General features: G+C 52.1%; 1 protein-coding gene across 1 annotated transcript; it reads left to right on the top strand.

Moving 5' to 3' along the window:
* The first annotated feature begins 2,055 nt into the window (after window positions 1–2,055).
* LOC135246039 (protein MON2 homolog) lies at window positions 2,056–23,473 on the top strand. The gene is made up of 35 exons (XM_064319531.1): window positions 2,056–2,564; window positions 6,481–6,544; window positions 7,097–7,236; window positions 8,042–8,149; window positions 8,392–8,521; window positions 8,739–8,836; window positions 9,179–9,304; window positions 9,540–9,734; window positions 9,924–10,048; window positions 10,466–10,605; window positions 10,714–10,867; window positions 11,214–11,401; window positions 11,491–11,652; window positions 11,887–11,986; window positions 12,335–12,485; window positions 13,271–13,375; window positions 13,671–13,751; window positions 13,863–13,936; window positions 14,298–14,388; window positions 14,503–14,604; window positions 15,201–15,311; window positions 15,851–16,026; window positions 16,313–16,475; window positions 16,827–17,120; window positions 17,242–17,440; window positions 17,846–18,531; window positions 18,846–18,989; window positions 19,417–19,434; window positions 20,078–20,206; window positions 20,516–20,706; window positions 21,066–21,126; window positions 21,216–21,339; window positions 21,973–22,180; window positions 22,396–22,478; window positions 22,792–23,473. The coding sequence occupies exons 1-35, from the start codon at window positions 2,457–2,459 to the stop codon at window positions 22,953–22,955; spliced, it is 5,193 nt and encodes a 1,730-aa protein (XP_064175601.1). The 5' UTR covers window positions 2,056–2,456; the 3' UTR covers window positions 22,956–23,473.
* The last annotated feature ends 993 nt before the right edge of the window (window positions 23,474–24,466 follow it).

The raw sequence follows: 24,466 nt of genomic DNA, 5'->3' as shown, positions 1-24,466 counted from the left end.
CCGCGTTCACACGTCCAGCGACATCATGAGCTGCCTTCAAACAGGAACAGGAAACGCATCGCCCGACCCATTCTGCTCTGCAAAGTACCTTTACGGTCACGTTTTATTTTCAATGCTGCTGTAAGACTGATTCTCAACTGATACGCATTTGTAGACTTATAAATGAGCCTTGCGCATATGCCCTCTGTTGAAAATTGGCCCTTAAGTCCACTCTGTTATCTCCCTATACGAATAGCTGTTTCTGTGGATGTGAGTTTCGTGTACAGGGATAACGGCTTTAGCAAGGGTTTGGAGTTATTGTGTCTGTCTCACCCTTGTGCTTACCAGTATGAACGAAGAGGCTTTCGAGATTATGAACATTGGTGATAAGTTAGATTATCTGTCACGTTTTGGTATCCAAATGGAAATCACCATAGCCTTACTTGTAATCTCAAGACTTTTTATTTATATACATGTATGTACATTGCCTTTGTCACCGTCTGCACGGGACGTTCACTGCACTGAGTTCTGCGTCTTCAAATCGTCCTTTCCCGAAGACGAGAGCTTCCGCGTAAACGCGCGGCCAGGCGGAACGTTCGTGGAACGCGGAAGGTTCCGTTCGCCGCGGAACGCTCACGGATCACGGGAATCTTCACTGACCACGGGCGATTGCGGTTGCTAGGAGACGCTCGCTGAACACGGGAGGACCTGGCCGCTGCTGGATGTTCGCAGAACGTGGGACGTCCTCACGCTGCTTTGAATGTTGCCTTCCATCCATGTTAGGTCCACAGGATTTTTTTTTTTTTTCTTCTTCTTTTGGCTGAATGTTGGGGTATCATGGGATATCTTTGCCTTTGACATTATCTTCACCAGGGGCTGCCCAACCCTGTTCCTGGAGATCTACCATCCTGTGTTTACTGCAGCTGGAACAAAGCACTCCTCATTCAACAGCTGGAGATCTCGCTGAGCTGCTAATGACTGTAATCAGGTGTGCTTTGTAAGGGTTGGAGTGAAAACAAACAGGACAGTAGATCTCCAGGAACAGGGTTGGGCAGCCCTGATCGACACGATGCTGGGGTACTGTTACGTATCTTCTACCTAGGCAAATGCTTTATTGTGATCGGAGAAAAAAAGTGGTCTTTAAAGGGGTTGAGGAGGACTGTGGGAACGGGTTAGGGGGTTGCAATATTAACCTGAACTGAGTGCAACATATAAACTGAATAGCCTATAAATACTGTATATAAGAGTTCACTCTGTGAGTGCGCATTTGGTAAATTTGTTTATTTATATGTTAGCATTGAAACACAAATGTATTTAAATGGGGGATGACGGAGGATGTAAGGGATCTGGCTTTGCCCTGTAGCTCAGGGTTCTAGCCAGGGTTCTACAGGTTCTGCATTTTAAGGATGCTCTTTGATTTGGCTTTCTTTTTTTTTAAAGATGATAACTGACGTCCCGCATGAGGGTTTGAGTTTTGGCTGCACTTGAGTTCACTTGGGTTTACATTTGAATTGTGCATGTGTATTTATATACGGACTCCAATAAAGTTATGCAAAGCCTTCGTCTGTCATTGTGACCGTAATTTATACTTTAAAATTCCATTATTAATTTTTATTTATTTATTTATTTATTTTTGTAAAGAACTTCATGCAAGGGTTTGTTTTAAATTACATGTGTTGTATGTGTACTGCTCTACTACTTTACTTTAAAAATTGTACGATTTGCTAATCTGCGGCCTGTTTTGCCAGTAATTAATACGGGACTTGGAAAGCTCTGCCTTGGTACAAGGTGCATTACAGGCAGAAGAATATTTAAATCCCCTGGTTCTGGAGAAACCGGGACAGGTGCAGTGAGATTGGTGTCCGTTATTACACAATATAAAATGCATAGTATAAAAAACCTTTTTAGGCATTTACTGTCGCATGATTGTTTTTTTCTATTATGATCTCTGTAGGTTCAAGGGCGATTGCCCTGGAACTGCGCAATTAACTAACTTTTCCCTATCAACGCCACAAGAGAGCGACGCCGCGTATTCAGTGAAAGCTTGTCATTGTTTACGGAAGTCGAAATGACGTGTCAGTGTGGGCTGAGGCATTGTGGGATCGCTACGGCTCTGCAAATGGTGAAGACCGGAGCGCCGAGCCCCCAGGTTGAAATTGACTATAACTATATCGCGCTACCTGGAGAGGCGAAAGGGGAAGACTGTTGGCTACAATGATAAACGTCTGTACTGGTATAGGGGACATTTGTTAAGATGTCATATGGAGATGTCACCGCTGTAATTCTGCTGACAGACAGAAAATGCCAAATTAAAAAGTGGAGCTCTCAATGGACGCTTCTGTAGCGGCTGGCTAACTAGCTAACTATACTGCTTTTTTATTTTTTCACATAAGGTAAATGGACTGGTGAAAAAGTAGGCCGAATCTCCTTCCGCTTTCATTTTATATCTGTCATTGGGAGATATTTTAAGAGTGAAAATGACGACCAGTAGTCCCGAAGCGGTGAAGAAATTACTTGAGAATATGCAGACGGATTTGCGGTCGCTGTCAATGGAATGCAAGAAGAAATTCCCACCAGTCAAAGAGGTACTGCAAGCGTCGTGTGTAATACTAGGCAGCTCGCTAACGTCAACTCGTCAAGTCTTGGCTGATTAACAATAAACTAGTGGTGCTGGATTGAGTTTGGAGACCAGAATGGGTAGTGTCATGCATCTAGCTGGCTGGGAACTGTCAACTAGCTTGCTGTCTAGTCAAATGACTGCTGTCTGCGGGTGGATTTAAAACTGTTGAAATTAGAAGATGGGTGGGCGTGAATGACAGTAACTTTGGCTGTGGTTCTCAAAAACGCGATGGAGATGCAAATACGCTAATGTCCTAATGCGCTTCCTAATTTCAGAATGTACAGCTTCACTGATGTACTAACTGTACCCGCGCAAGCAAACCTAAAGCATGCTCTGCAAAACTGAACAATTTTGTTTGCCAGCTCATGTGAAGTTAAATTATGGACGTGGTCGATAACGTGCATGCACTATGTAACGTCCATGTGTTTATGCGTCATACAAATCAATCCGTATGTGATCATTTTCATCAAGAGAAAAGTTCTTGCTATGCGAGATGTACAAAATCCCATGTGTCTATGTTTTGTTGACAGTGCCATAACACTGCTCGCTGTTGGACGTGGCATGGCGAAGTTCATTATATCTGCACAGAACTGGTCTGTCCATACTGCTTCCCGTTAAGGTTCCTTCCTGCATAGTATGGACATGATCAGGGGCGCAGATGCGGGGGACGATCCCCCGTTTCATAGGGACCCCTATCCGTCCGGATCGGGGTAGTTGTATAAGCTTAAAAGTTGAAACCTTTCTTTTGCTCACATTTTGGTCCCCCACGCTTCAAAAATCTCTCCTGCGCCCCTGGACATGATTGTGTAGTTATTTATACATATGCAGTCTTGACTGCTCATATTTCGCGGATGGAGTTGAGAGAGCTTTCCTCCCTACTTGGCTTGAGTACAGCTCGAGCTCCGAAGGGGCCACAAAACCTGGACAGTGATCCGTCCATGTTACTGGCGTGACCTGGTCTGTTGTCATAGACTGTTTTTGGAGGAAACCAGAGAAAAAGTTCCCTTTTGTTTTCAGACAATACTTTGAATATGCTGTCGTCTCAGTTGCATTTTCAGCTCAGTCTAATACTGGTGAAAATCGGGACCTGTTGTTGGTTTATGCCCAAGGCTGTCATGGGAACACGGAGATCCCTTTTTTTCATAATAACTGTATGTGTCATACACTTCGACGGCGCAGTTCATTTTGCCTGTGGCTAAGCAGACTGCTGCGTTAGAAAGACGTCGGTACAATATTTGGTTTCCTTTCGAGGGATCAAATTGCATGAAGCGCAATGCATTATCCTCAGCTGCGGGCTTCTCACACTTCTCATTCCTTCGTCACGCCTCGCCCCACCTCTCGCAGACACGCCAGACCCGTTTCCCAGCGTTGTAAAATGCGCACGTGCGCTTCGGGACTGTTTCCGACACCTGTGGCAGAGCCGTTTCATTGCAAGCGGCGCAATGAGTCATCCTTTTACACCGCTATTTAAACACGGGGCCTTTTCTGGGATTTTAATTTCATTGTTTATCTTGTCACGGTGTGTCATCATGCATCTTCCGTCATCTGGCTGGATATTTATTGAAGTGATTCAGGTTATGTGCCTTGCTCAAGTGCACAAGGCCAGTGTCCTACCTGGGTATTGAACCTCTGAACCTAAACCCCTGTCCTCTGAATGTTATGTTGCACATCTGCCTCCTGCCTCCGTAATATTTATTGTGACAGAATGGCAATAGTTATTTTGGAAGCAAAACCACAATAGCCCTGGGGAGAAAAGTAATTTAATGCTTAAAATGTGGACAATCACTGACCCACAAAGTGGTTTTGTCAGATGTCCTGAGGTTTAAAAAAAAATCTTTTTATGTGCCTGGGTGATTTTGCCGGTAATAGACATTGAAACAGCCCTGGCCCTCATTTCATTGTGGGAGCAGTGTGAACTGCATGCTGCTTTGTAACAAATATTGTACCTCAAACCCCCTTCTCCTCCTCCCCCCCCCCCGTCCCCCTTCTCCTCCCCGCCCCAGAATGTTATTCTTGTTCCATCCCTGTGATTGCTTGTCCGCTGCTTTGTTTGCTGTGATTTGAAGGTTTAAGAACGCCCCCAGTTCTTTGATGGATCCTGCTGTCAGAATCCCGGCCTGCTCTTCTCCTGCCCTTTAAATCAACTTAAGAGAGGAGGTGGGCGTTAGCACGGGCTCTGGGGGGCGATGTGACTGCTGCTCCCGGTCGCCCTGTCGGTCCAGAAGACGGGCGGGGCGGGGCGGGGCGAGGGGGGGGGGCGTGTGTGGGCGGAGAGGGGCGGCGGCCTCTGTCTGCGCCGTCACTGGCTGTGGACGGCAGCCCTGTGGAGTGAACGCCAGACTCGAAAAAATCCCCCAAAACGCACCTGTGCAACATCTGCCCGTTTATTTCCCACTGGACCTGAACCCCCCCGCCCCATCTGCACAGAGGGGCCGAGAGGGAGGAGCCGAGGGGGAGGGGGCGTGGCTTGCCACAGCTCTAACACCCACACTGCGCTTTCAGTGTCCAGAGTCTGCAAGCCAGTCTCCTGTTCTGTGGGACTACCGTTTCTACAGAAGAGAATCGTCGCGTAGGCCAGCGAGCTGATGTAGCGATAAACCCCTGATGACAGAGCCAGTCTGTCGTGCTGCCCTGTGGGACTGGCCAATCAGGGGCTCAACCTTTTATGTCAGAGTTGTAATTTGGAGATAAATAAAAAGCTTTATCGGTTCAAGAAGGCAGACCTGCCGGAATCTGCTAGCTTCGGGCCTGCGTTCCCTGTGTGGGTGAATGGAAATTCCTCCTGCTGTTGGTTCCTTTTGTGACTAATCCCACGCCTGCCATTCCTGACTGGCGCTCAAACTGCTGGCAGGACGGGGGTGATTTTTGGGATGGGGGGGGTGGGGGTGGGGTGGGTGGAGGGGAGGGGGGGATGGGTCACAACGCCAGGACCGCTGCAGCTACCACAGTACACTCACGGAATGGAAGCTACACGCATGTAAGTCCTGTTTCAACAAAAGGAGATGAGGGGGGGCCTTACATTTCTGAAGATTAGTTTTAAATCTCACCATGGCGACAGCCCCCGGCCAGCTCGCCCGTCGCGCAGCAGTCTTGGCCGCGCCGTTGCTCGGTAACGGGGGGGGTTTCGGGAGGTCGAGTGCTGCTCGGGCCCGCCCCCCCTTCGCCCTGCTCCCGGCTTCGCTTCTCGCGGAAGGGCAGGCAGTGTGCACCCGAAAACACACGGCAGAGTGCTCGTTAGCTCTCTAATCTGCTGGGGCTGAGAGAGAGGCTGTTAGACTGAACCACGTTAATACCGCCTGATTTTTAAGAGGCTTGCGCATTGTGTGTGTGTGTGTGTGAGTGCGTGTGTGCGTGTGTGCGAGTGTGTGTGAGCGTGCGTGTATGTGTGTGTGTGCGCCTGTAATATTTCTTTCAGTAATGTCAACGCTACAGACAGATTTGTAGGTACCTGATAATGATGATTATCCGGGTTGCCTGATAATGATGATCTGTGTGCAGTGATTTGCACCTTTCATGTGATTTGCTATTTCAGCTGTAATGGCAGGGGAGGACTGTGCGGTAAAAGTGCCACAGTGAAGCCTTAGATCCCTTAGAAGCCTTGGGGTGCGTCCGCAAACGAGCATATTCCCAGTTGCGGTTAAAAAAATGAAGTGAATTGCTGTTTCCATGCGGTGATTTTCACAATGTCTGGTGTTGTGGGAAGGACAGAGTCAGCCTCGCTCCGGTTAAGAGCTGCGTGGGTGATCCAGGTTATTACAAACCAGAGTGATGCATTCAGCTGTGGCTTGTCCAGGGGAAAATCTGTAATGCGCAGCCTAAAGTGATCATTTTCACCACAGCTGTTTTCACACGTGTTTAAATAATAACACTGGCTTTTCTAGGCGGCAGAATCGGGGATCGTGAAGGTCAAAACCATCGCTGCGAGGAACACGGACATCCTGGCAGGTGGGTGAGAAGGAGGCCCCACAGCTCCCCCTGTGGTTGCGGATGACTAAAAACACTTAAGTCTGCGATGTGTTTTCCACGCATTGTTGCTTGAGGTTGTTTACAATAGGAGATACTGCAAAAACTTCAACCAAGCTTAGCATACATTTGTGTTTGCGTACAGTTTTATGATTTACTTTTAAGACAAATTTCTGTTTATATTATTCAGGGGAATAATGAATATATCTGGTTCGAGGTCTGTGTGAGGACTTTCTATGGTGTAGTTGGTAGGAGTGAGTTCTGTTGACTTAGTGAGGGAGTTGAGATCTGGTGAGGCTGTGGTGATGTGCGTTGCAGAGGTCTGTGTTGGGACTGGTTCATGTCTAGAGGCTTGTGTTGAGGAGTTGAGTATCTGGGTGATGGACTGGAGGGTCTTTGAGGTTGAGGGAGTTGAGTATCTGTGGTGGATGGAGGCTCTAGTTGAGGGAGTTGAGTATCTGTGGTGGATGGAGGCTCTTTGCTGAGGGGGGCAGTGCGGTGCTGAGTCCTCCTGTGCTCTGCGTCTCCTCACAGCGCTGAAGGAGCACAGCTCGGAGGTGGTGCAGCCCTTCCTCATGGGCTGCGGGACCAAGGAGCCCAAGATCACCCAGCTGTGCCTGGCGGCCATCCAGAGACTCATGTCCCACCAGGTGGTGTCTGAGGTAAAGCCCTGCGTGTGTGTGTGTGTGTGTGTGTGTGTGTGTGCGTGTGTTTAGGCAGGGGAGTCCAGCTCGATGGCACACGGGCTGCCATTTCTGTGAATTGCATCATTTCTGATTTCTATTTTTAGCGCTTCCTGTTGAAAGGGCGAGATCTGGGTTATGAAGCGGCGGGACCTTTTTGCGTCTAATGGGGCGTTTCATAATTTCGCGCTCCCGATGAGTTTGATGGGTATGAGGAAGCACTAAGCAGCCTCCTTTCCCAGCAGTCATTACCTTTCCATTACGTTTATTTAGCATATGCTACGTGAGCTACGTGAGCCACAGGGATATCGACCTGCTTGAGATCCAGCGCTACCAAAGCGCTAACGTAGATATCCAGGCCAACCTAGAGCCACGCACAGTTATGTAGTCTAATATCAATCTAATACCATTACAGTGAAGAGGTGGCTTTTCAGTATCTATTGCGATAATGCCAGCGATTCTTCTGGCCTGACCACTGTGGGTAATTTATTCTATCCCTGGACAGTACTGTACAGGACAGCTGTAAGCTTTCTGCTGAAATCTGTCCTTTGAGGAGCTCCCTGTGGCCCAAGGGGGATTGTGGGATGCCGAAGGACAGAGTGGGCAGCCATGTCTTCTGGCAGCCCTGGTCTGTCCTGGACTCCCATGGCCTAGGTTGTGGATGTAGCATGGTGTGCGCATGTTCGAGCCGCTGACTTCGCCTGTGTGTGTGTGTATGTGTGTGTGCATGCGTGCGTGTGTGTGTGTGTGTGTGTGTGTGTGTGTATGACCGTGTGCTGCTATCGAGGGGGCTGAGGCAGTATATTACATGCTGTGGCAGCTGAGGGAATGGGTGGGAGGAGCTGTTAGACGCCTGGTGCTGCTCACCACCAACACTGTGGTTCACGACCAAGTGCTATCTAAGGTGCACACACACCCTCACACACTCACGCACACACACAAACACATACACACACACCCTCACACACATACACACTAACACACTCAGTCAAACACAAACACCCTCAAACACTCAGACTTACACGCTCCCGCCGAAACAATCAGGTACACACAATCGAACACAAACTGCCGTAAATGTACGCGCAGATTTACGGTTCAGTATTTGACTGCTGCGGTTTTAAACCCGTGTGTGCGTTACCCCCGCAGGCCATCGTCCTGTGCTTCCGCCTGCACTTCACCAAGGACAACATCACCAACAACACCGCCGCCGCCACCGTGCGACAGGTCGTCACCGTCGTCTTCGAGAGGATGGTCGCCGAGGACGAGCGACACAAAGGTTCCAAACTTCACCGCTTCACTTTTTTTATGTACATGAGAAAAATAGCTCACCTGTGACAGGGTTGGAAAAACACTGCTTTCTCTGCATAATCTATATTTTTGTAACAGACAGAAAATCTATCTTTGGAATAGCCCTAGCATGGAGGCTCCACCCCTGCATAAACCTCATTGGTTGAGACATGTCACATGATGATATGACTCCCTCCCCCTTGCAGGTATTGTGGAGCAGCTACCTTCGGTCCAGGGCAACAGCAACCGCAGGTCCGTCAGCACCCTGAGGCCCAGCGCCAAGGACGCATACATGCTGTTCCAGGTGCCCCACAGCCTCTGTGCTTATCCCTGTTTCTCTCCTCCCATTGGTCAGACCTGTTAGTCACTTCTGATGTCACAGTAGCCTGACTCCCGGGGAGGTGTTCGAAAGGCAAAGTGCCATAGTGTTTTGCAAAGGGGGCTGATGGGAGTTGGAGTCCTGGGCTCGTCAAGCAGCACTTCAGAAAATCTCAAGCTCTTGGACTTCACCTCCCATCATGCTCTCTGTCACGTTCTGCCTTTTCAATCCGCCCCTAGTTTGTCGCAGTGCTGCTTGATGTCCGCGTGTCCGAGAGTGATTGTGGAACAAAGTGCCCCTCTCTGATTGGTCACCCTCACACCGCAGGACTTGTGCCAACTGGTCAACGCCGACGCCCCCTACTGGCTGGTGGCCATGACGGAGATGACGCGCACGTTCGGGCTGGAGCTCCTGGAGTCGGTTTTGAACGACTTCCCTGGAGTGTTCCTGCAGGTAGCTCCACCCTCTCTCCGCCTGTCCTGAGCGCCGTGTCATGTCTGGCATCCTCTGTCCCCTCCTCTTTTCTCTCTGGCTCCTCCCTCAGTTTTATTTGTTGCCGGGGTAATCCCGCACGCGCTCAGTCTGTTCATTTATTCTGTTACTCTGGTTATATATATACGGTGAGAGTGCAGTTTAGGCTCTGTTAACCCGCCCTGTGCGGGGGACTGACGGGGTTTCCCCCCCGCAGCACCAGGAGTTCAGCTTCCTGCTGAAGGAGCGCGTGTGCCCGCTGGTCATCAAGCTCTTCTCCCCCAACATCAAGTTCCGGCAGGGCCTGGCCGCCGCCCCCTGCCCCGCCCCCGTGGAGAAGCCCTACTTCCCCATCTGCATGCGGCTGCTCAGGGTGGTGTCCGTGCTCATCAAGCACTTCTACAGCCTGCTGGTGAGAGGGCACGCACACACACACACACACACACGCACACACGCACCATACACACCATACACACACACACACACACACACACACACACTCACTCTCTCACACACACACAGACACACACACACATGCACACACACACCCGCACACACACACACACACACACACACAGACACTCTGCGTGTGTGTCCTCAGGTGACCGAGTGCGAGATCTTCTTGTCCCTGCTGGTGAAGTTCCTGGATGGGGAGAAGCCGCAGTGGCTGCGGGCGGTGGCGGTGGAGTCCATCCACCGGCTGTGCGTGCAGCCCCACCTGCTACGGTGAGAGCCGCCGACCATCCACCGCATCCGCCCCCGCCCCCCCCGCGCGACCGCCAACATCGTCCCCACGTGCCACAGCAGAGACGGTGTGAGCAGACACGGAGAGCAGTCCCCCTAGTTCCTACCCAGCTGTGTGGATGCACACTACCCCCTTTCACCGCCTCTCTGGGCTTCCACAGCAGCCTCCGTCCCCTGCTCTGTTGTCTTTGTACCGCTGCTCTCTTCCTCAAACCACGTGACTACTGTAGAAACGTGCTGTATTTTCACTGTCACTTTCACTTTGTGTGAACTTATGAACGCTTCCCCAGCCATTCCCCGAGTGTTTGTATCTGGCAGGGCGTGGCCAGGCCCTGTGGTGTGATTCATAGAGCTCCCTTCTCCCGCCCCCAACCACGCCCCCCCCCTTCCCTTTTTCAGGTCCTTCTGTCAGTCCTACGACATGAAGCCTCACTCCACCAAAGTGTTCAGGGACATCGTCAACGCCCTGGGCTCCTTCATCCAGTCCCTCTTCATCGCGCCCAGCGCGGGCAACTCGGCCGTCGCCAACATGGCCGCCGGTCAGTGCTGCCCCTCTCTGGGGGCTGGAGTCCCAGGTCATGCCAAAGATTGCGTAGGCTAACCAGACGGTCAGCTCTGGGCTAACAACGCCTGTGCGTCTCCCTCAGGCGGGTCCGGGTCCGGCGGCCCGGCGGCGGCTCAGGGCGGCCCGGGAGCGGCGGGGGCGAGCGGGGGGCCGACCACGCAGGCCGCCTTCGAGTACCGGGGCATCTGGATCCCGCTGATGACGGTCAGCGTGCAGGGCAGCGCTAAGGCCACCTAGTAAGGACCCCGCCAACACAGGGCCCGCCCCCTGCACAACGCCAGTCCCATAGCAACTGGTTATTTCACATCTACTGCAAAAAGCCAAAGAATAAGTCACTCTTAACACAGATTTTAGTCTTATATTTTGACTTAAGATCTTATTTCTGTTACTTTTTTGCTACATAAGACAAAAAGATTTCCAATCAGGTGAGGTGAGTTTTAATCATTTTATGATTTACTAATGGGATAGGACAGCTTATTGGCTTGCCGTGCTGTCAGTCACATGAACAGGGTTTTGATTGGTCGCTTATGGATAACTGCTGCAGAGCTCTCTCACGGCTGGGTCTTGCCTCCCCCCCCCCAGCCTGGAGATGCTGGATAAGGTGGAGCCCCCGTCCATCCCCGAGGGCTACGCCATGTCTGTGGCCTACAGCGCCCTGCTGGACCTGGTACGGGGCATCACCGCGCTCATGGAGAAGGAGCTGGCCCAGGAGAAGGGCCCCTCGAGCCCGGGCCCCGGCCAGGGGCCGGCGGACCTCAGTCAGGAGCCAGGTGAGTCCGCGCCCCAGGCCCGTGTCTGATGCACGTTTGAAACGCCCGTGCTCTTTAGTTTCCGGTAAAATGTGTGTGTCTGTCCCCAGGTCCCCAGCAGGTTTGGGAGGAGATGGTCAGCGCCTGCTGGTGCGGACTCCTGGCCGCCCTCTCCCTTCTGCTGGACGCCAGGTACTCCTCTGCCGCCACAGCACCCCCTCGTGGAAGGGTGGACTTGTCACGGGAAGACAGATCGATTGAACGATACACAAGTTGAATAACTGCATTTGATAATTCAAGTTAAATCGCACCAACGCATCTGTCATAATGATTGCATTTAAGATATAGTGTCTTATACTGCAGGCTTATTCAAATAAGACATTTGCTTCCATTCAGAAGAAGGATCCCCGATTTGCTTATCCCAGTGCCAGAACAGAGATGCAGAGAATCTGAGGGGAGGCTGTTCATGTGCGTCTGTGTGGGCGGCTGGGGCTGTCTACCCCCAGTGACGGCCCACGAGACATCTGAAGGCCTCCGACCATGCGCCGTGACCGGCTGGGCTGTCACGGCAACCTCTCACAGCGTATCTGATGGCTGTGCAGTCGTGTGTGTGCTGTGTGTGTGTAGATCTGTGCGTGTGAGTGTGTGGGTGGTGGAGGTGTGTGTGTGTGTGAGGTGTGGTGTGAGTGTGGTTGTGTGGTGAAGGTGATGTGTGTGTGATGATGTGAGTGATGATTGTGTGTGAGTGTGTGGTGTGTGATGTGATGTTGTGTTGTGTGTTTTGGTGTGTGTGTGTGTGTGTGTGTGTGTGTGTGATGTGTGTGTGTGTGTTTGTATGATGATGTGTGTGTGTGTGTGTGAGAGAGTGCGTGTGTGTGTGAGTGATGCGCGTGTGTGTGTGTGTGTGTGAGAGAGTGCGTGTGTGTGAGTGGCAGTAAGGCTGTATCTCTGCAGGCTCTTTAACGCGCTGCGTGTGCTCTTGCGCTCTCCAGCATACTCCATCCAGGGCCAGTGTGTGCAGATCCTCAGCCCGTCCAGCGACTCCCACCAGCAGGTGGTGGCGGTGGGGCAGCCGCTAACCACCCAGCCCCAGGGCACCGTGGTGGTAAGGACACGCCCCCTTCCCTGCCCTAACCCCCCACCCCCACACCCCCCCTCCAACCGACCCGCCCCAACCCCAGAGTAGGAAAAATCACCCTGAAAACCCGTCTTAACTGACACTTACTGCACAGGGGATAAAGCTAATCTAACAGCTCGCCTGCTTCGGATCCTGTAATGACTTGACGGCTAATTCACTGGAATTGAATTTCTGCGGAGTTCTGCTTGAGTGCCTGCCAGTCCTCTTTGATTGGGTTTTGCGCTTGCCCTAAGCACCAGTTAAATGAGATTTCTGTTCCCTTCCTTCCTGAAGAGAGTCACGGTTGCGTATGAAGAGGACGGGGCGTTCTTATTGGAGACTGAAGGGCCTGTGTCTCAGACACCTTTTCTTTTTCTGTAAATGGATTCAGAGACTTTTTCTGGGTCTTATGATTTTTGGCAGCATTGTTGATTTTGCTCTGAGACTTTTACTCAGTATCTCTCTCCCTCTCTTTCTGTCTCCCTCCCTCTTTCTTTCCCTCTCTCCCTCTCCGTCTCTCTCCCCTTCCTGTCTCTCTGTCACACGCTTTCCTCTATCTCTCTTAATTTTACTCTCTCTCTCCCTCCCTCTCCGTCCCCTGATTTCTGTCCTTCACTCTAATCCCTTTTCTCTCTCTCTTCTTCTCTCTGCCCCCTGCTTTCTCTCTCTCCTTCTCTCCATCTCTCTGCTGTCCCCTGCTCTCTCTCTCTCTCTCTCTGTCCCCTGCTCTCTCTCTCTCTCTCTCTCTCTCTCTCTCTATGTCTCTCTCTCAGCTCACGGCGAAGAACATCCAGTGCATGTGTACCCTGCTGAGCCTGGCCCACTGTCACGGCGCGGTGCTGGGCACGTCCTGGCAGCTGGTGCTGGCCACTCTGCAGGTGCGTCAGCCTCCCTCCTCCCTCCTCCCTTCCCATTGGTGTAGCGAGGTCACTCTCCGTTCAAGATGCTGTAGTGCCAGCAAATCCAAGATGCTTTCGTGCTATCAAAATCAAGATGTTTTCATGCCAGCAAAATCAGGATGTTTTCATGCCAGCAAACTAAAATGCTTTGGTGCCAGTAAATTCAAGATGCTTAGTGCCAACAAATCCAAGATGCTTTAGTGCCAAGAAATGTATATATTAGTAGTGTATGTATATATGTAGGACTTCCTGTTTCTCTCCGCGTGTCCTGCAGCACCTGGTGTGGATCCTAGGCCTGAAGCCTGGGAGCGGTGGTGCGCTGAAGCCTGGGCGAGCGGTGGAGGGCCCCAGCACGGTGAGTCACCCGCACCCCCCCCGTCCCGTCCCATCCTGTTCCAGGCCCCGCGTTCAGCGCCTCTGAAAGGACGACCTCTGACCTGACGGCCATTTTGGTCCCCACCCGCAGGTGCTGACCACGGCGGTGATGACCGACCTGCCGGTCATCTCCAACATTCTCTCCCGGCTGTTTGAGAGCTCCCAGTAAGGACCGTGTGTGTGTGTGTGTGTGTGCATGTGTGTGTGTGTGTGTGTGTGTGCGTGTGCGTGTGTGTGCATGCGTGCGTGAACTAATTTCTTCAGTTCTGCCAATTTAGCATCATATACATTTTTTACCCTCGTGTGCGTGTGTGCGTGTGCGTGTTTGTGCGTGCGTGTGTGTGCGTGCGTGCATGTGTGTGTGTGCGTGTCTGTGTGTGTGCGCGTGTGCACTTGTGCGTGTCTGTGTGTGTGTGTGTGTGTGTGTGTGCGTGTGTGTGTGTGCGTGTGCGTGTGCGTGTGCGTGTGCGTGTGCGTGTGCGTGTCTGTGTGCGTGTGTGCGTGTGTGTGTGCGGTGTCTCTGCAGGTACCTGGATGACGTGTCCCTGCATCACCTGATCAACGCTCTCTGCTCGCTCTCGGTGGAAGCCATGGATATGGCCTACGGGAACAATAAGGTATTCGATTAGCCGCTCTCTCCTGAATGGGTGGAGAACTTCAGCATTTTGCCATTCCGGATCAGGAGGGGGGTTTAAATAAAGATATGGAAACTTGCCAATTCCTTTGGGCAGGAGCCGTCTCTGTTTGCGGTCGCCAAGCTCCTGGAGACCGGCCTGGTCAACATGGACCGCATCGAGATCCTGTGGAGGCCTCTGACGGGTCACCTGCTGGAGGTGAGCGCCTGTTTCAGTCCGGGACCGTCCCGCCACGGTCTCGCCGCCGACCGTACAACCGCGCTGTGAATTTCGGGCTGCATGTGAAGCCGACTGCTTTAAACGCACATGCGTCACAGAGAACTGTTATAAACCGTTACGTCCGGTGTTATTTACATGAGCGTCTACGGTCACGGTCGTGTTCTATGGGCATTTCCTCTCCTCTCCTGTAGAGGGCGTTTGAGCCGTCCAGTTTGAGTGTTACCTGTCTGCACTGGGCACGAGCGTGTGTGTCATTCGTTCTTCTCCTTCAAGTTTGTCCTTCTGTCTCTCTCTCTCTCTCTCTTGCTCCCGTGTCTGTTGCAGAAGGTAAGCGTAGAACCTTTCCTCCCAATCGTTCCCCCCATTTCAAAAATAAAGCCCCTCCCCCTCCTCTGTGACCACCAGGCGTTTCTGATGCGCTTTCTCTGCCCTTTCTCTATGAGGAGCACTCCTTCTCTGTGTGTTTACTATGGAAAAGCTTCATAGTCCTTTTTTTGTAACCATGGCGAAGGAGAGGTTTTTTTAAATTATTATTTTTGAACTGTGTTCATGGGGTGTGGTGTGGCGTCCCGCAGGTCTGCCAGCACCCCAACGCTCGGATGAGGGAGTGGGGGGCGGAGGCGGTGACCACGCTGATCAAAGCAGGCCTGGCGTTTAAACACGACCCCCCGCTGTCCCACAACCCGGTAATGCCACGCCCCCTCTATCCCACTGACGCTCTCCACTAACTCCCCTCTGTCTCTACACTAACTCCCCTCTATCCCACTGACGCTCTACACTAACTCCCCTCTGTCTCTACACTAACTCCCCTCTATCCCACTGACGCTCTACACTAACTCCCCTCTGTCTCTACACTAACTCCCCTCTATCCCACTGACACTCTACTCTAACTCCCCTCTATCACACTGACGCTCTACTCTAACTCCCCTCTATCACACTGACGCTCTACTCTAACTCCCCTCTATCACACTGACGCTCTACTCTAACTCCCCTCTATCACACTGACGCTCTACACTAACTCCCCTCTATCACACTGACGCTCTACTCTAACTCCCCTCTATCACACTGATGCTCTACTCTAACTCCCCTCTATCACTCTGACACTCTACTCTAACTTCCCTCTATCACTCTGACACTCTACCCTAACTCCCCTCTCTCCTTCCCACTCTGACGCTCTACCCCTCTTTTCTCTCTCTCTCTCTCTCTCTCTCTCTCACTCCCTCAGAGGCTGCAGCTGCTGCTGCTCAACCCGCTGAAGGAGCTCTCCAACATCCTCCACCCGGACATCCGGCACAAGCAGCTGGAGAGCGTGCTGCAGATCCTGCAGAGCCAGGGGGACCGCCTGGGCCCCGGGTGGCCCCTCGTCCTGGGGGTCATCGGGGCCATCCGCAACGACCAGGGGTGGGCCTGCGATGCAGCACAGCGCAGCACAGCACAGCACAGGCACAGCACAGGCACAGCACAGGCACATTAGCAATCAGCTGTGGTTTTACACCAGACCTGGGTCAGATACCTATTTGCTTTCAGTTATTTCTCAGTTTATTCTCCCTTCCAAGGACAACAACAGTAGCCTTTTCTCTACACATCCATTTCACTTAATGACACAGAAGAAGAGAAGCAGTTGAGTCTCTTTGCATGTAGCCGGTACAGATGAACGGAATCGCAACGCCTTTGTTTTTGCCTTCAGGGAGTCCTTGATCCGAATGGCCTTCCAGTGCCTGCAGCTGGTGGTGACGGACTTCCTTCCCACAATGCCTTGCACGTGCCTGCAGATCGTGGTGGACGTCGCCGGCAGCTTCGGGCTCCAGAACCAAGAGCTCAACATCAGTCTGACTTCCATAGGCCTTCTGGTAAAAAGGCTCTTCTGTTGCAACCAATCCAGCCAGCTAGCATCTTTACTTTTACTTCAGTTTACTTTACTCAGATTCTTTACCATAGACGCTCGACTCCGGAGTGGCTCACAACGCAAGAAAAAGTGTTCTGGGATTGTAGTGCCGAGAGGGAAAGTGTAGTCCCAAAAGAGACAGCAAGTGCAAGACGTGCAGACTTCTTAAACAACTTGCCAACAACCCTGCTGAACATTAAACTGTGGGCACACAAACCGCCATTTTAATCTGTGGTCTATGAGGTAATGTTGTTGGCTGTGTATGAGAAACGAGCTGCTCACTGTGCTCTTGTGAACCCCCCCGTGTTACCTGCAGTGGAACATCTCGGACTACTTCTACCAGAGGGGAGATACCATCGAGCAGGAGCTGAACAGGGAGGAGGCGGCTCTGGAGAAGCAGGCCAGGGAGAAGGGCGTGGCCCTGAACCGGCCCTTCCACCCGGCCCCGCCCTTCGACTGCCTGTGGCTGTGCCTGTACGCCGGGCTGGGGGAGATGTGCGTGGACCCCCGCCCCGCCGTCCGCAAGAGCGCGGGGCAGACCCTCTTCTCCACCGTCAGTGCCCACGGCACCCTGCTGCAGCCCGCCACCTGGCACACCGTGGTCTGGAAGGTGAGCGCCCATCGGCCAGCTGGATCTGTTTACCTAAATCCGTAAAATGGTCCCCCGGACGCTTGTGGCAGTGGCGGTCTCTGACTGAACGAGTTTTCGGGGGCGCGTCTGCCTGCCTCAGGTGCTCTTCCACCTGCTGGACTGCGTGAGGAAGTCCTCCAGCACGGCGGACAAGGAGAAGATCGAGTCCGGGGGCGGGAACATCCTCATCCACCACTCCCGCGACACGGCGGAGAAGCAGTGGGCGGAGACCTGGGTGCTGACGCTGGCGGGCGTGGCCCGGATCTTCAACACCAGGAGATACCTGCTGCAGTCTCTCGGTAACGCGAAGGGCCCAGCGGAGCAATTCCACACACATTTGTTAGCCCCTAAAGGCACCTGTGAGTAGGGCTGTTTCAGTAGCCCAAACTGAGGTTTACTGATGGAGCTAACGATGAAAGCGCAGTTCATTTTGCTTGCAAATTATCTTCGGGTAGCAATAGATAATAGGCTGTGTGCTGCTTTTGTATTCAAAGTTGTCAAAAAAACAACCCAAAAAAAACCCCCTTGTTTTAAGCCTAAACTTCGCACCTACCCTAGGCTGCAGTCCAAACTAGGCCGCATAGCTCTATGGCTCCAGTGCTACATAAAGTAGCTAACCTTTAGCGCACTCAAGCATTAGCCTTGCATGTACGAGTCAGAGTTCCTCCTGTTCCCATAATTCCTTGCGGTGGTCCTGCTCCCAGGGGATTTCTTCAAAGCGTGGGAGGTGCTCCTGGACCACATCCAGTCGGCCGCCCTCAGCAAGAACAACGAGGTCTCCCTGGCGGCCCTCAAGAGCTTCCAGGAGATCCTGCAGATCGCCACGCCCGCCCGCGACGCCGAGCGCTCCCCCGACGCCCTCGCTGCCATGGGCGTCCCCGCGCTGGCCGACCCGGCGCAGGCCTGCGGGCCCGGCAGGCCCCCGCCCCCCGATTCGCCGGCAGAGGGGCCGGGCCGGTACGAGGGGGCGGAGCAGCAGCAGCAGCGGCAGCAAGCCCCGCCCCCCGGGGCAGCAGCGGCGGACGAGCTGGAGGAGGACTCGGCCCTGTGGTGGTCGGCGTGGAACACCTGGTACCGGACGGGGACATGCAGCACCCGCCCCCCCACCGCCGCCGCCGCCACCGCCACCGCTGGGGACGGGCCTGGTCCCGCCTTCATCCCCAGCCAGCCCTTCCTCACCGCCCTGGTGCAGATCTTCCCCGCCCTCTACCAGCACATCAGGGCCGGCTTCAGCATGGAGGAGCTGCGCAAGCTCGGCGTCATCCTGCAGGGGGCGGTGTCCGTCCCCATCGGCTCCGACGCCTCGCCCTTCATCCTCCCCGCCTACACCGAGGCCGTGCTCACCAGCCTCCAGGAGGCTGTGCTCACCGCTCTGGACGTCCTGCAGAAGGTGAGCGACCTCTGCTGGCTGGGAGGAGGTACTGCGTTCTAACTTCAGGCTTACCCACAGGCTTTTTTTACTGTTGAGTGTAAAGGACATTTGTGTTAGGTGTTGTAAGTGTAGATCTGGCATATACGTAGACTACTGGAGGACGATGTATTGCAATAGTGCTGTAGTTTTTCTCCTTCATATATAAAAGACGTTTACAGATGAATGGATCATGGCACAGATGGCACAGTTTTGCAGTGTGTGTAAACCTGTTTCAGAATTGCGTCGCCAGCAGCGGTAAGGGTGTGTGATGTATGTTGTCTCACCCGGCGCAGGCTATATGTGTTGGCCCGGAGAGCATGCAGGTCATGTACCCGGCCATCTTTGACCAGCTGCTTCTGTTTGTGGAGTTCTCCTGCAAGCCGCCGCAGTTCGGGAAGCTGGAGGCCAAATACGTCGCCAACGCCAAGTACAGCCAGGTGAGCGCCCCGTTTCTGTCAGGGTTTGTGACAGTCTGTCAGACCAGGGTTTGTCAGTCTGTCTGTCAGCCCAGGGTGTGTCAATGTTTGTCTGTTAGCCCAGGGTTCGTCCCAGCCTGTCTGTTAGCCCAGGGTTTGTCCCAGGGCCTATAGTGACATCCTTGTAATTCATGTAACGTGAATAAATGCAGCCCCCCCTCGTTCCCGCCAGCCAGGAACGTCATTAAAACCTCCTCAGTAACAGCCGCTCCCCGTGCACATTCATCAACGGGGCGATATCTGCTCACTCCCCCTGCCCCGGTTACGTTTTCAGCCGCACTGCTTCCTGTTCCTGGATCGCGCAGGTGTACGTTAACGTTTGTACCGTTCTTCTCTCGTTCTGTTTTTTTTTGTTCTTCTTCTGTATCACGCGTTGGATCGACTTTAGATCCAACTGTTTACACCGGTGAGTTGACTCTCCCTCGGCCCTCTGTCTTAGATTAATCCACTCTACAGTCGTAGCGCTGACAGATGTAGCAGTTTTACCCTCGGTGATAGGGACCCATTCCTCCACCTCCACCCTTTCCTCCGTCCTCACACCGTGTGATGTGTAGGGCTCTGAGCTTTCGGCAACTGGACTCCGTGGCCTGCCACCACCGAGAATCCACTGCGTGCCTCTAAAATTCTCTACTGGCACCTTGTGGCTGGAAGACTGAATTACAGGCCATAAATGCGGTTGCCCAAATCCCAGAGCCCTGCTGATGGAGTATCCCTTATCTGTGAGCCGTCAACCCGTCTCCTGTGGTGTATTTTCCTGATTTGACGCCCTTGATTCCCCTCTGATTTCACCTTGTGTTTAATGGTTGACCCCACTGGCAATAATGCATGCTTGGGCTTTGTTATTTGGTGATTGTTTGCTAGCCTGTCAGCCTTCTGATGCTCCACCTTGGCACAAAACGAGCTGCTACAGTGTTTTCAGTTTCTCAAACAATTAAAAATGAGTGTTGATACAGTGGATGTAGGTAACGTGTCTTCTGCATTGAGGTACCCCTCCCAACATGTAAATACGCCCCTCTCTCTCTCTCTGTCCCTCTCTCTCGGGCCTGCAGGCGGAGTGGGTAGCTTTGAACTATGTACCGTTTGCAGAGAGGTCCCTGGAGGTGGTGGTGGACCTGTACCAGCACACGGCCTGTCACAAGGCCGTGATCGGCGAGAGCGTTCTGCGGAACGTCATCAAGGTACGGCGTCCGGCCCCGCGCGAATCCCGACGCGTTCGGATTTCACCCCGACCGCCGCTGCCGCGTCGTGCGTTTGTGAGAGAGTGAGAGAGTGAGAGCTGGCTCACGACTCCCGATAAAAGGGCAGCCCCCTCCCACTGGTCCCCACGGAACACTCCGGAACAAAGGCCGTGATGTCACAGAAGGTGACACACCTGCAGGAAATTACAGTCGTGTGAGGGCTTTTCTGTGGGGCCTGGCCCGCACGCTCTCTGTCTTCTTCTTCTGTGGTGTGAGGAGTCCGGGCCCTAACCCTGTTCCCCCTGGCAGACGCTGAGGATGCCCCTGGGGCTGAAGTACGCCTGCCCGTCGGAGAGCACCTGGAAGCTGGCCGTCTCCTCCCTGCTCGCGGCGCTGTCCGTGGGGCTGCCCGTCGCCCGGCAGCACGCCGCCTCGGGCAAGTTCGACGCCATGTGGCCGGAGCTCGCCGGCGCCTTCGAGGACTTCCTGTTCCCCAAAAGGTACCCGCGCCGTTACGCCTTGCCTCGCCTAGCCTAGCCTAGCCTAGCTATTTGAAGGTCCTTGACTTTGGCTGATGCGGAATGGATTCAGATCAGGTGTGGTTAGGGAGGAGCTAGCCTCGCTAGGCTCGCTAGAAGCAGTTTTGGCCAGGAGAAATGGCCAGGCAAGAACGGGAGCAATTACAGACCCCGAATCCCCCGGAAACCTTTCTCAGTAGAGGGCGGGGCAGTGATTCAGGGTCTGGATGCCAGCTGACTGTTATCCTTGGGAATTAGTGCTTATTTTTATAACGCACACCCCCCAGCCCTCATCCTGTGCTCATGAGGAGCCCGTGTGCTTTTTTTCCCTCTCTTCCCAGCACGCCGCCCGATAGCCTGTCCATCGAGGAGTTCCGGAAAAACGAGAGCGTGGACGTGGAGGTAACGGCCCGTCGCGAATCCGGGTGGGGGGATTGGGGGGCTCCCGTACGGTCACGCGCCTCCTCACGTCCGTCGCGTTGCGTCCGCAGGTGGTGCGGCTCATCAGCGCCCAGATCCTGCCCTTCGCCAGCTCCATCCCCAAAGAGTTTGTGGGGCGCGTCATGGCGATGCTCAACAGGGGCTCCATCCACTCCCAGTCCTCCACCTTCACAGGTCGGGGGCGTGGCCAACGCGCTGCAAAAGCCTTAAGTGTTTTGGTCTTGCAACGAGATGAAAGAAAACATTATATTTTTTCTCTCTCAAGTAACAAAAAAATATTAGCTTGTTTTAAGGTACTTTTTGCTTGAAATCTTGAAATGAGTCAAACTGTCTCATGAGGCCAACCCCACAGACCTCATTGGCAATCTTTTTGTCTTCTTTAGCAAAAGAGTAACTGAAATAAGGTTTTAAAGTCTAAATATAACACTAATGTTCCTGATAAGACTGACTTATTTTTTGGTTTTCGCAGTTGGAGGCAACAGCGTCAAAACACCACCAGTTTTTGCCTTTGGCCTAATGTACTTCTGGAAATATTCCTTGTTGTAGTGCATATTTGAATGCAAGTTCAGAATATGTATTTATTATGCATTAGATGACTGAATCTTCTCTAGATAAAGCAGCAGGCAAGGAATTGTTAATATTGTTTGTGGGTGTAGGTTTGTAAGGGAACATGGCTCACAATACATTGCACACGTATCTTAAAATCGAGCGTTCAGGATGACCGTTGGGTCGGAATTGCGTGTGAGGCAGTAAGGGGCGTGTCCCGTAGCCTGCCCGTGCTAAAGGGGCGTGTCCCGTGCGGTGCAGAGGCGGAGCTGGATGTGCGCATGCGGGAGGAGTTCTCCAAGGCGTGCTTCGAGACGCTGCTGCAGTTCTCCTTCAGCAGCGAGGCGTCCACGCCGCAGGAGGGCTACATCTCCCGCCTGGCCCTCTCCGTCCTGCTCAGGCGCTCCCAGGACGTCCTGCTCCGCTACGCCGAGGACGAGAGGCTGAGCGGACGCTGCCCGCTCCCCAGGTGAGCTCCGTTTCCATTCCCCCAGGCCCGCCCCACCTCGAACACCCGAAAAACGCGATGAACCGATGGGGAATGACTCAGCAAAATCTGAGAAACCGTTGCAAGCGTAGCCAAGGTTTTCCATAGACTTAAATCCTTTGAGGACAAAGTTGTTTCAGAACGATACGTACACCTGCTATATCAGTATATTATGTTTTGTTTTTTGTGTGTACTAGGCAACAGGTGACGGAGATAATCTTTGTGCTCAAAGCCATCAGCACCCTGATGGACTCTCTCAGGAAGACCCAGCCTGAAAACGGTGAGTCCAGACCCTTTGAAAGGCACTTTAAGGCATTTTCATTCATTCCCATGTCATTATCAGTCCTTGTGCGTGATAAAATACGAAACGTATTAATATTTGTCATTTCCTCAATGTGTAAATAAAGCTTTATTATTCAAAAAGCATTATGTGATATAGCATGACCCAGAAAGGAAGTACGGTGACACAACAGATAGATAGAACAGGTGTAGAGTACAGTAATAAGCGTAGCAGTATAATAGCCAAACGCAGAGCAATCGCTAACTTCTGTGTTGTCACTTCCTGTCTTCTTCGTCCCGGGCGTCGGCTCCAGTGGACGGGAACACCTGGGCGCAGGTGATCGACCTCTACCCGACGCTGGTGGAGTGCATCACCTGCTCCTCCTCCGAGGTCAGCCACGCCCTGAAGGAGGCCCTGGGGCCCTTCAAGGACTTCATGCAGCCCCCGGCAACCAAAGTTCTCAACGGGGAGTCGTGACCCAAGGCGCACAGCCTTTTCGGGCGGGAACAAAGACGTTACCCTCGGGCCCGCGGGGGGACTCTACTCGAGCGACCCAAAAGACTGTTACCCGGGCGACTACGAGGGTTGGCGCTGACGGTGGCCGGACGGACTGGTGCCATTGTGAACTTCTCGTGCGAGTGGGCAAGCCGACCTCACCTGCAGGAATTTAACATACCACTTACTACACTAAAAATGGCAGCGTTCTCAATTTAACTTTGTTTCTCCTGAAAGGAGGAGTGAATTTACTGAGTATGATGATGATGGTGTTAATGATGAAGCTAAGAATAAAGGCTTTGGTTGTTATTACTCAAAATAAAGCAACAACAACAAAACAAAACAAAACAACAAAAAAAATGAAGAAAATACTTTTTCATCAGGAAGATTTTTCTTTGCTAGGTCTTACTGAAACACTCCATTTCATCATCAGCCAACCTAAGGAAGGATGTACTTCTGAATGTGTGTGTAAAATAAATGGTACAATTCAGTTTTAAAAAGGTTTATTTTCTCTGTGTTTATGCCTAAAGGTCGTTTGCTGAGGAGGGGGGGGGGATCTGAAAGGTTACTTGTATTCGAAAGAAGTTTTGTGCATTTATTTTTACAGTTTCGACTTGGAGAAAATTACATAGGTGACAAGTGCCTTTACTGATTGAGCTAATGTGGAGCTCTGGAGTTCAGTAGTCTGTGAATCCAGATATTATGGGTTTTAAGCCATGCTAAGTAAATAATATGACACGTTGATCTTGAGCATTGCAACTTCTATGTCTTCGGTGCATTGTAACAGATTTCTGTATTATGTTTATTTAGTTTTAAAGCACACTTCCGTGCATGTTACTTCGCTGATGTTTACTACGCTGTAAACATCAAGCAAGCAAACAGTTTTGCGGGAAACCACATACAAAATATTTTCCGGATTGTTTACAATCTTACCAAGTAACCTTTGCCATGTTTGTGATAACACGCGCACCCAATAAGCGGTCAGAATCCCTATTGCAAATGAGGATTTGAATTCTGACGCCTTAATTACGCAAGCAGCCTCACCTGTGGCGTTTGAACCATAGACATAGGTTATTGCTAATACTGAGGAAAATATTGTAGCTATCTGCTAGTATTTATTCATTTCGCCTGAACTGAACCACTATACACTGTAAAATAACGTTTAATAACGTTGTAGCAAGTTGGTGAGTTAATTCGTTCAGCTTGTTGCTAGCTAGCCAAACTGCTAAACATTGCTTGTATTGATATCTGCCGTAGAACAACTACAAAACTGTTTCTCCTTGCATTGTTAATGTGTCAGTTAATTTTCGCAATTTATACGGTGATTTATTCGTAAAAATGACTCGTTTCCCTGGCAGTTTGAATAGTTCGCTATTAAAGGGTACCTGTTTTGCAACTATCCGTTTGCCTGCCACACCCTCACTTTGTTATTCACTTGCTAGGTAAGTTTTTAGTATAGTAAATAATGTTTTTATTATCGCATAATATTAATA

This window comes from Anguilla rostrata, chromosome 19 (assembly GCF_018555375.3).
Source record: "Anguilla rostrata isolate EN2019 chromosome 19, ASM1855537v3, whole genome shotgun sequence".
NCBI classification, from domain to species: Eukaryota; Metazoa; Chordata; class Actinopteri; order Anguilliformes; family Anguillidae; genus Anguilla; species Anguilla rostrata.
Note: the sequence above shows the minus strand (reverse complement) of the source record. Positions and strands in the feature narration are given on the sequence as shown.

Excerpts from the sequence above, each read along its gene's own strand:
- LOC135246039 (XM_064319531.1), top strand. The coding sequence starts at position 2,457 with ATGACGACCAGTAGTCCCGAAGCGGTGAAGAAATTACTTGAGAATATG. Across the intron at positions 9,735-9,923 it reads AGCACTTCTACAGCCTGCTG|GTGACCGAGTGCGAGATCTT; the intron begins GTGAGAGGGCAC and ends GTGTGTCCTCAG. Across the intron at positions 16,476-16,826 it reads TGACTTCCATAGGCCTTCTG|TGGAACATCTCGGACTACTT; the intron begins GTAAAAAGGCTC and ends TGTTACCTGCAG.